This window comes from Trichechus manatus, unplaced genomic scaffold (genome assembly GCF_000243295.1).
Source record: "Trichechus manatus latirostris isolate Lorelei unplaced genomic scaffold, TriManLat1.0 scaffold00112, whole genome shotgun sequence".
Taxonomy (NCBI): domain Eukaryota; kingdom Metazoa; phylum Chordata; class Mammalia; order Sirenia; family Trichechidae; genus Trichechus; species Trichechus manatus.
The window spans coordinates 4,771,841-4,783,560 of NW_004444048.1; the positions used below are offsets into that span (position 1 = coordinate 4,771,841).

The following is an 11,720-nucleotide window of genomic DNA, read 5'->3' on the forward strand; positions in this document are numbered from 1 at the left end:
AATTAGTCTCAAAAGGACAAATATTGTATGAGACCATTATTATAAGAACTCAAGAAAAGGTTTAAACACAGAAGAAAACATTCTTTGATGGTTACAAGGGTGGGGCGGGAGGGAGAGGGGAATTCACTAATTAGATAGTAGACAACAATTATCTCATGTGAAGGAAAGGACAACACACAATACCAAGGAAATCAGCACAAGTGGACTAAACCAAAAGCTAAGAAGTTTCCTGAATACAACAAAACACTTCAAGGGACAGAGTAGCAGGGGAGGGGATCTGAGGACCATTGTTTCAGGGGACATCTAGGTCAATTGGCATAACAAAGTTTATTAAGAAAATGTTCTGTATCCCACTTTGGTGAGTGGCATCTGGGGACTTAAAAGCTTTCGAGCGGCCATCTAAGATGCATCAATTGGTCCCAACCAATCTGGAGCAAAGGAGAATGAAGAACACCAAAGACACAAGGAAAATATTAGCCCAAGAGACGAAAGGGCCACATAAAACAAACTCCATCAGCCTGCCATCAGAACTAGATGGTGCCTAGCCACCACCAATGACTGCCCTGATGGGGAACACAACAAAGAGTCCCTGATGGAGCAGGAGAAAAGTGGGATGCAGAACTCAAATTCATGTAAAAATACCAAACTTAATGGTCTCACTAAGACTAGAGGAACCCCATAAGCCATGGCCCCCAGACTCTTTGTTAACTCTGAACTAAAACCATTCCCGAAGCCAACTCTTCAGAAAAAGATTAGACTGGACTATGAAACATAAAATAATACTAGTGAAGAGCATGCTTCTTAGTTCAAGTAGATACACAAGACTAAATGGGACAGGGACAGGAGCTAGCTGAATGGATATAGGAAACCCAGGGTGGAAAGGGGGGGGGGGTGTGCTGTCACATTAAAGGGATTGCAACTAGGGTCACATAACAATATATGTATAAATTTTTGTATGAGAAATTAACTTGAGCTGTAAACTTTCACCTAAAGTACAATAAATAAGTAAATACATAAGAATATAGACTCCACACATTCCAGGATCAAATTCTGTTTCATAAGCATAACACTAGCCAATCAATTTTATCACTCTAAGCCAGTAGTTCACTAACTTTGCTGCACATTAGAATACCTGGAAAGCTTTTACACTCCCAGTGCCCATGTTTCACCACATACCAATTAAATCAGAACGTCTGGGCGTGGGAGCCGAGTATCAGTACTTTTTAAAGATCCCCTGTGTTCCAATGTACAGCAAAGTTTGAGAACCACTGCTATAAACTCTTGACGCTCAAAGTCTAGCCTGCAAACCAGTAGCATGAGCATCACCTGAGGAATTGTTAGAAATGCAGAGTCTCAGGCCCTACCCTAGACTAAGTGAGAATCAGAATCTGCAATGTGACCTAGGTGATTCATATACACATTAAATTTTGAGAAGCATTGGACAATAGCCTCTAAATTGGAATCGCCCAGGTAATCTTAAAAAAAAAAAAAAAAACTAAAGCCTGCATCCCACCCCTGATAATCTGATTTTGTTGGTCTAAATCAGGGCTTTGAACCGATTCACCAACAGGGTTCTTTCGGGATGGAACCCCTGCTGAGAATTTGCATTTCTAACAAGTTCCCAAGTGATGCTAATGCTGCTGATAAGGGACCAATTCTGAGAACCACTAGTACAGCAGTGGTTCTCAAAATTTATTGTACATAAGAATCACCTAGGAATCTTGTTAAAATGTAGATTCTGATTCAGTATATCTGGGGTGGAAATCCAAATTCTCAGCAGAGATTCAAATGAGAATGAACTGGTTCGAAGCCCTGGTCTCAATGCAGCGAGGGCACAAAGAGTTTTCAAAGCCACCCAGGTGATTTTAATTTACAGCTAACGTGAGAAGCAGTGCTCTAAACCTCTGTTTCCTGATCTGTAAAATAGATTGCTGCCAACAGTAAATAAGACAATGTTTATAAATAACTTGACACAGGGCTTAACACATAGAAAGTGTTCAAGAATTATAAGAGTAGTTATTATTACTTAATATTAGCTTCAGTACAATTAATGACAAATTAATCCATGTTGATACAAAATTCTGTACTACAATGAGAAGTGCTTTAACAGTTCTGGATAGTAATAGATTAACACCTCCAGACTAAGCTAGGCTTAGGCGCCTTGTCATAGATCTATGCACTTTATACCTGTTTAAAAAAAGAAAACAAAAAACCATTGCGTCGAGTTAATTCCAACTCATAGCAACCCTATAGGACAGGGTAGAATTGCCCTATAGGGTTTACAAGGAGCAGCTGGTGAATTCCAACTGCTGACTTATTGGTTGACAGCCAAGCTCTTAACCACTGTGCTACCAGGGCTCCACTTTATAGTGAGATCCTTTTGTCATTTCCTTAAGCAAACTCTCTTGGTTAGAATTTTAGAAGGACTCCATTTTTGCAGAGTTAAATCTAAAATGAATCAAAGGAATGATTAAGACCCCAATACTCAGAAGGGAATGTCACATACCTGGATCAGGTAAAATCTTTGGAGGGGATCTCTTTACAGGTTTATATTGATGGAGGGAAGAGTGAGAGATGAAGTCACATATGGTCAAGATACAGCCCCATTTCTCATGAATGTGAATGGCCATGAGACACCCTGGGAAGTTCAAGCCAGTTGCAGTGTTTCTCAGCAACTTTTCATCCTCCTTAAAAGGGACCTATACAACAATGTCTGCATTTGTGTGTAGCCTAACCATTGCCGTTGGCCAAGCCAAGTACAATCATGCTCTATCAAGGCCAACTTAGAATCAGGCCACTAGACCTACTAATATGGGCAAGACTCCTTTATGCATCTAGAGAGTATATCCTTGTGCTATTGTTGGAAAGCAGACAGATTTATGCAAAAGAGCTTACTTATAATAGTCACATTTCAAGAAAAGAATGAGATATATTCTCTTACAGTAAGTCCTGGCTACCTTATAACCAATTTTCCCCCTCCCACTGGCCTCCTTGCTGGTCCTTAAACACACCTGGTAAATTTTAAGAGTTTTGCATTTCCTGTCACTGCTGCTTGAAATACTCTTCCCCAGATGAGAAGACATGATCTTTCAATTCATCCCAAGCTTTTCTCAAATGTCTCAACAAGGAGGCCATTTCTAAATTCTCTTACCTAATAGAACTCTCCATACCCTGCCATTTTTCTTTAAAACATTTTCAATACCTGACCAAATATTTCATGTTTATTAGTTTATTGTTTATGGGCTATCTCCCACTTGAGAAGGTCATGAAAGCAAGGACATAACCAGTTTTTTTCGGTGTTATCTTTTCAGTGACTAAAGCAATGCCTGGAATATAATAAATGCTCAAAAAATGTCTATTGACTGAATAACCGAATAAATGAAAGCATGGAAGAATAGATTAATGAATTTGGGTATTTCACATAAAAAAAGATATAAGTAATGATAGAAATGCTTTCATATTATCTTTCACTTTAGTAACCAAAGGCCATACAAGTAACAAAAATAATGAGTCTTAAGAATTTTTCAGAATTTCTTTGGTCTTGCCTATCTTAATTATTTATAAGAATAAAACAAACTATGTTAATCCACTCACACAAGAGGCATGTTTTTCACACTTGTTCTTCATTTATGCTTGCTCTCTTTATGTCACAAAAATGATATTAACATTATGGTTTTAATTCATTACCTACTGACAAAATTATTCAAAGAAACATTATCTTCTAGCCCTTTTTGTTTTTTTTACCTTGGAACCAGGCAGTCAGCTCTCTGAAGAGTTGTGGCATCCAGTTCAAAAAGAGATGCAATGTCATTTCCATGTGGGACTGAGACCAAAGTGTACATGATCTTCTCCCCTGCTTGGCGTTTTTTCTTTGAAGTTGGGAGGTCTCCTTCTCTCTATTGAGGAGGTACAAGGTTATTTATTTTATCAGATTTCTTACTGAACTCTCCAATTATTCCAGACATAAGATTTAAATCTGCACATTATTTCTTAATTCAATTATACCAGTGTGTATTTTGCATCATCCAAAAAGAGTTGCTCAGACCTGAAGCCCTTGAGGTAATTATTATCAACAGTGATAAGCTAGAGACTCCTGGAGGGTAGTTTGATCATTAGGGCACTAACAGTCACAATAGCTAGAGTCTCATCCCTTGTATTAAACCTATTTACAGAGTAGTAATTTTAACCACTCCACATTAAAAATAAACACAGAAATAAGATAGTGTGTTGAATTATCTAGATGTCATATATTAAAGAGTAAGCATGGAAGTGTTTCAGAGTTCATGCCCAAACATAATCCACAACATTCCCATTCGGTTCATTGGCTTGTTCCATTAGATTCAAGCACATACTATAATTGCATAAAAGGTGAAAGAAAATGAGATCTTAACAAACAGAATCCCTCGTGATAATGTGAAACTCAGTCAATACTCCCAGCACACCTTACCATTTTACACAGGCAACACAAAGACTAATAACTATGTATTTTTACTTGAACTGCCCCAACCTCCAGTGCCCCATGAAATACCTCAATGTGCAAGAAACCAAAATGTAATACCACAAAGGCAATATCATCTTGATAATTAAGTACATAGATATAATTACTTACAAGTACTTACTAAAACAAGTGAAATTTGAAAAATAGAGAGAGGGAGTCATTGCACCATCACAAGAAGGTGAATGAAATGGGTGAGGAAAGGGATGCTCAAAAAGCAAATGAAAACCTTTTAAAACAAATGTTTATTGAATGACTGCTGTGATGATGAGATATTACAGCTGACCATTCCAGAACATTCACATAGAGTTCCATTCCCTGCCCTCCAAGATTGTGAATATCATTTTCCTTGGACCAGAAAACCCTTGCAGTTTAGTTTTTAGTCTCTTCCGTAAATGGTGCACAAACTGACAGCACAACTGAACCGTGAACAGGCAGAGAGAACTGCCAGGGTTCCTAAGAAGGAGCAGGACTGCTCTCTGCTAACTCCCACATAGCCCAGCACCGCCTGGTAGCTCCTGTCATCTTTACGTCCTTTGCAGAGACCAAAAATCAGAGTTAAATGATGGCAGGGGTCTGTAAACTCTTCCCAGGTGATTTGATTCCCATAATAGTTGTTTCTAACCAGTAAATATGAACTATGTTTATTGATCAGAAAGTTATTGGGATTTTCTCTGCCTGCTTAACAACTTTGCATTATATGGGAGTGTGAGGAGGTAGGAAAGAAAGAAATGCAGAGATAAGCAGATTATACTTTTGAATTTACACAAAGTTTCTCACAATAACAAAGTTTGTCCCTTGGTTCTTCTCATTGATTGATATCACAAGAAAAAATTGAGAGATGGAAAGGGAAGCATTATCTTTGCCATTAAACGAACAGGTGAGTACAGTTACTTACAAGGAGAAGGAGGATGAGGAGAGGGGAGGGAGGAAGGAGGAAGAACTGAGGAGAAAGAGGAGGAAGGGAAGGGAAAGGAAAGGAGAAGCAGATGAGAGGAAGAGTGGGAAGGAAAAGGGAAAGACAGAGAAGGAAAAGGGAGCAATGAGTAGTAAAATGTTCAACCCCAAATTCAACTGGCTAGGGTTGCAATCCTAGCTAGCCCAGGCCAGAGGCCTAGAGCCCTCAAACACTGAATGAGTCACTTTTCAAAGGCTAGGCATGAACACATGGACAAGAACCTTCCTCAAGTCTTCTGAAAGAATTATCTTGAATCATGAGGCACATTTTCACAGTTCTTTGCATTGAAGGCATTGAAGTCTGAGAACTGAAGACAAAATTTTATGAAAGGCAGAAACATCCTCCCATCCTGGGAGAAGAAGATCTAAACGTCTTTAAATAACCTAACAATAAGTAGTCTCGCTAGCCAAACGAGTTGGGAGAGATGGCTGCCCAGATGATACGATAGCTTAGGATCACGGAATCCCAAGTTTGGAGAGGGTCTTTAGACATCACCTGTGAGTTGAAAAGACTTCTTCCCAAATAAATTTCTGCCAGCAGCTAGTCAAGTGAAATTGTATTACTTGTAATTTATACTTTTGGGTCTAGAAGGTATTTTGGGTTTTAATTATTACCAGTTGAAATTCAAACAACCTTTTGTATGGTCTTGTTCATTTGCTGCATTTCAACTTTCACAGTGAGTTGGGAGCAAGATCCTAAAGGAAAGATAACTAGTTGGAGAGGAAAGGTAGAAACAGTGGGGACGGGGGAAGCTGGGGGGCGGTGAAGAGGGAGAAATGAGTACGTACATTAGAAGAAAAACAGGAGTATGCAAGAAAATGGCCTATGGTCTAGTTTTGCTGGAAGCACTTTTTATTGGCGGGAAAAAACAATATCTAAAATACATATGTGATGGGGCCCTTGTGGCACAGTGGTTAAGAGCATGGTTACCAACCAAAAGGTCAGCAGTTTGAATCCACCAGTCACTCCTGGGAAACACTACAGGGCAGTTCTGCTCTGTCCTATAGGGTTGCTATGAGTCAGAATCGACTCAACAGCAACAGGTTTGATTTTTGGTTTTCATAAGGACTGAGTACTGTGAGTTACATATTATTATCCCCACTATATAGATAAGCAAACTGAGGCTCTAGGAGTCAAGTTCACATAACTATCATGTTTAGAGCTGAAAATCAAACCTAGTTCTAGCTGATTCCACAATCCTTGTAACTATTATGCCACTGTGTGTGACCATGATAATGAAGAAGCTTCCAAAGCCATCACCTAACATCTTGAGAAGATAAACATAACTGTTTCTACATGTTTGCCTTTTTCTCTCTACTTTTATGACCACCTATTCCTAGATGTACTGTCTCTTTTTATAAAAGAAAACAAGATGCTAAGACAACTCAATGGGGAAGGAATAATCTATTCAACAAATTGTTCTGGGACAACTGGATCTCTACATGCAGAGGAACAGAATTAGACCCCACCTCACACTATATACAACAATCTATTCAAAGCAAGTCATAGAAATAAATATGAGAGCTAAAACTATAAAACTCTTACAAGAAAACATAGGAGTAAATTTTTCTGACCTAGGGTTAAGCACAGTCTTAAATGTGACGCAAGAGACAAAAGAAAAAGTAGATAAATTGGACTTCATCAAAATTTAAAATGTGCTTCAAATGAGGAGGAAGGAAGAAAAGAAGGAAAGAGGGAAGGAACTCAAAAGTGTGTTATGTGGTTGATCTCCACCATGCAGCTCAACAGGGAAATCCAAGTGTTATACCAAGATGCCAGTGACAAAGAAGGATTTTTCCCTGGAGGTCCTGAAGTCTAATGGTAACACAGGAGCCACACTCCTGTCTGCCTTAAACTGCAAATAGCTGAGGCAAGAAAGCCTCAACAGTCTCTACATAATCCTCTTTTACTCCTTCTCAGTGGTTAAAAAAAAAAAAAAGTGTGGTAACATCTGATATCGAAAAATAATGAGAAACTAATTGGCTCTGTAAACCCTCATCTAAAATACAATAAAAAAAGAAAATGATGATTATGACAGAAAAGAAGGCAGAGAAGGAGGAGGAAGAAGAGGTTTAAGAAGAGGAAGTGACAATTCTGAAAGGATGTAAGGGAAAGTAGTTTTTAATTGTATCGTCAATAACATGAAAACATGGGGGGAAATAAAGCCAGAGAATAACAATCATAAAGAAATATTTTAAAGGGTTTTTTTAAATTATTTTGCAGTATTACAGCCAAAAAAAAAGGAGCCACCAATATAAGTGTTGTTAATTCATGTGAAAGATAGCAATATTTCCTTAGAATGTAACAGCACAAATAATGAATAAAATTAGTCACTTGTAGAAATAACCCAAGGGATTTTGTGACTACGTGGCCAATGAGACTTGGGAATAAGTGGCTTAAGTGGAGTACTAGAAAGGCATCAATAAAATATAATTTAACTAAGGAAAATCCAATCAATTATATTGATCCACATTTGAAGAAAGGCTTTACTAACAGAAGATCAGCATGAAACCTAAATAAATACAGGGAGTCAATGAGCAAGAATTTGATAGTTTCTATCACCACTGCCCAGTATAGATAGTACCTGACACAGAGAAGGAGCATTCCAATCTTCCTGGAAGAATACCACATCTCTAAAAGGAATACGTGTTATCTAATTTTCTGAGCCTCCTGCACAGCGATCTTCTAATTATAATTTAGCTTTTGACACAGATTTTTCACTCGAGGAAAATGCACTGACTAATTGACCCATGTATTTAGGTCTACTTAGCAAATGGAAGTTGGCATTATGTTTTGTACATCAGTCACTTGTGAGTTCATTTAGCAGGAGTCAATCCTCCTGCATGCACATCCCTTTCGGAATGCTAATAAAATGAATTTTCTAGGCTTATAAAAAGAGATCATAACCATGTTCCTAGAGATTGCCATCCTACACCCTGCCCCTTGGTATGTCTGGGGGTGGGGGGCAACAAGAGCAATCAGGGGCCTCTTTATTTTGAAACTCTCGATGTGTAACAATAAGAATTTTCCCAAACATATAAAAATCTCACTAGTTAGGGCTAATTAAAAGAAGTCTCTCTGCATTACTCATGCCATATAAGACGTATGGTTTTATTTTCATTACATAGGATAAGTGGAATGTATTAATATATCCCTAAATAGTTTTCTTAGGTCTTTGGACAACAGCCATAATTAATAGATAAGTTACATTTATAAACAGCATAGGAATTGTTTATGTGTGAGTAAAAGCTTCTAACATGTTTAGAAGGTTTTCAAAACAATGCTGTAGTCTTAAACATTTTGCTTTTAATCTCTTGTACTCAATTTGCTTAACAAACTCACCTTCATAAACAGTTTGACAGGAAATTTCAAGCTAGCCCCTAGGAATTTTTAATTAAGGAAATTTGAACAATGAGTTATAATAATTTTTTAAATTTATAAATCAAGCTTCAGCATAGAAGAAAATAAATATTATATCTTCATAACATGAAGACAGTTCAGTTCAAAATTGTGTGCATGTGGCTTTTTGTTCATAAACCTACATCTCTTCGTAAGTAAGAAAAATGACACAGAAACACTGCCTCCCTCCACAGAATCACAGAAGCACAGTGTGCTCCCTTTTGCATCATGAACATACATTAAAGTACAGAATCGACTCCACGGCACACAACACAGTGCCTGAACAGGTGTTAAACTTAACATCAGCTAGTTCTCCAAAACACGCTCATTTTTGGAAAATGTGGGGCCTGAGAATGTTAACTTGGTCTACTGGGCTCCTATAAAACCAGCATTTTTTCCTTGGAAGGAAAAGCACACAGCTTCTCTGGTTCTACAAGTCTAAAATCCCTCATGCAAAGCAAGCAGAGTAAACTAACGGCTGTCTGTGCTTCTCCTGCCTGTCCTGGAGCCTGCCGGTGCAGCACGGCAGTTAGCTTCTGTAACACCTTCTCATTTCACTCATTTGTGACTCACTGAATTTTTAGCAGAGATATCACGTTGCAATTCTGTTGTAATTCTGTTGTTATGAGCCAGAGATATTCTGTAAGAGACAATGTATGTGTCTTCAGAGCTGATTCAGACCTGGGTCGTGTTCAGCCACAGCAGCATAAGGAAGTACAAGCATCTGGGATCTTGTTCAGATCCTCCAGTGTTCTCACTGCTGACTTGATGTAATCAGACACAACATAGCCATTTTAAAACGGCCAACACGTTTTCCTTACCATGTTTCCTTAACAAATTGTTACTCTCAAACTAATTCCTATTATGACCTTTGATTCTTTCTTTTTCTTAACACCTTACCACTGAGGAATATATGGTCTTCTCAAGAAAACTGTGGGGTCTTCTTTCAAAATCTGGTAACAGCAACCCCCCCAAAAAAAAAAAATCCACAGAATAGAATTTTCAAGTACAAATCAGTAAAGTTTCATGGTTCCTGGAACATTTCTGCTTATGTTGTCGTTGTTAGCTGCCACTGAGCCGACCCCGACTCATGGCAACCCCATGCACTATGGAGCAAAACACTGCCAGGTCCTGCACCATCCTCATGATTGGTTGCAGACGGGAACATTGTGATCCATAGGGTTCTCTTTAACTGATTTTCAGAAGCAGGTCACCAGACTTTTTTCCTAGTCTGTCTTAGTCTGGAAGCTCCACTGAAACCTGTTCAGCTTCATAGCAAACCACAGGTCTCCACTGACAGATGGGCGGTAGCTGCACGTGAGGTACATTACTAGCAATCAAACTGGGGTCTCGATATTCTTCCACAGAACTACTAGTGTAGGCCAGTGGTTCTCAACATGGGGAGACGTCCCCTGGGGGTATTTGGCAATTTCTGGAGACACTTTTAGTTGCCACAACTGGACAAGGCAGGGGGGTACTGCTGGCATCTAGTAAGCAGAGGCCAATAATGCTGCTAGACATTCTACAATGCACAGGACAGCCCCCTACAGCAAAGAATTATCCAGTCCAAAATGTCAATAGCGCTGAAGCTGAGGAACCTCGGCATAGACAAAAGACAGTGCCACAAAAAATCAGACCACGTTCCACATAAATTTTGTAATGTTAAGGTGGGTGGTGCTATTTTAAAAAAAAAAAAAAAACTTCAAAGAGCCATTTGAAAAGATGTAGCCTTTCAAGGATAAGAAACTGATGACTGTCAGGCTCCCAGCTGGGCTTGACACGGTTCCAATGTTTACAGGGTCCCTGTGGATGCTGTACATTTGTAAGACTGGAAATAATAGATTCCTTTGTAGAATAAATACAGCAATTTGGGTCTTAATGGGAGCTCTGACACACACATCGCCCCATTTTAGCGGCACCATGCATTAACCTTTGAAACTTCAAAAATGGAAGGTAACATTTTGATAAAGGTTTCTAAATTACAGGAAAAATATTAACTGGGCATTAAACACACAACATAGGAAGATTAGGAAAGAAAATATTAGCATGGTCACAGTGAATTCAGTGTTACTGGAACCCAGATCTGAGGTGAGATAGCATTCTGTTTCAGGAAATTGATTCCATTTCACAGGCTGAAGGTAAACTCTAATTGCTCCTTTGTTTTATTCTTTAGACAGAAACATAATTAGTGCTAGGTGGCAAATGATCTACAGAATAAGAAGCCATATTGCTAGTTTTATAATTCCCTATTTTCAGCTTTATTTACTTTCAAGCTAGAGATTTTGGAGAAAAAAAAAATTAAACATCTCCAGTGGGGCGTCTCGCTGTGATGAGAGATGGGATCCAGTCATAAACAGAAAAGCAGACCCACCTGTGTTGTATGCAGTTAAAGTCTTACCCAGGACAACTGCTTACACAGAGAATGTGCTTTATTGTCTTTAAAGGTGAATAAAGAAGTTGTATTTTGGAATAAAAAAAAAAAATCTATCAAGTTTAATTAAAACCCTGATTAGCGGAAAGAGTGAACTTCACCATGGATTCATGACTTATTTATGTTCTCCGTGTTGCTTTGTAAACCTTTATACTCTACATTTTCCCACTCTCCTCTGCCCAGAACCATCAGTATTACTGTTAGTTGTAAGGTGCCGTTGAGTCGGTTCTGACTCATAGCGATCCTACGTACTATAGAAGGAAACACTGCCTGGTCCTGCGCCATCCTCACAAACGTTATTATGCTTGAGTCCATTGTTGCAGCCACTGTGTCTATCCATCTTGTTGAGGGTCTTCCTCTTTTTCGCTAATCTTGTACTTTATCAAGCATGACATCCTTCTCCAGGGACTGATCCCTCCTGACAACATGTTCAAAGT

At 38.7% G+C, this 11,720-nt stretch overlaps 1 protein-coding gene across 1 annotated transcript in view; it reads right to left on the minus strand.

Annotated features, from left to right (window-relative positions):
* The window catches only part of ITPR2 (inositol 1,4,5-trisphosphate receptor type 2), a 596,492-nt gene that overhangs the window by 431,733 nt on the left and 153,039 nt on the right, over positions 1–11,720 (minus strand). Inside the window, exon 11 of the mRNA XM_023738100.1 lies at positions 3,745–3,896. Within this exon, the coding sequence (XP_023593868.1) occupies positions 3,745–3,896 (152 nt within the window). The remainder of the gene's footprint in view (positions 1–3,744; positions 3,897–11,720) is intronic.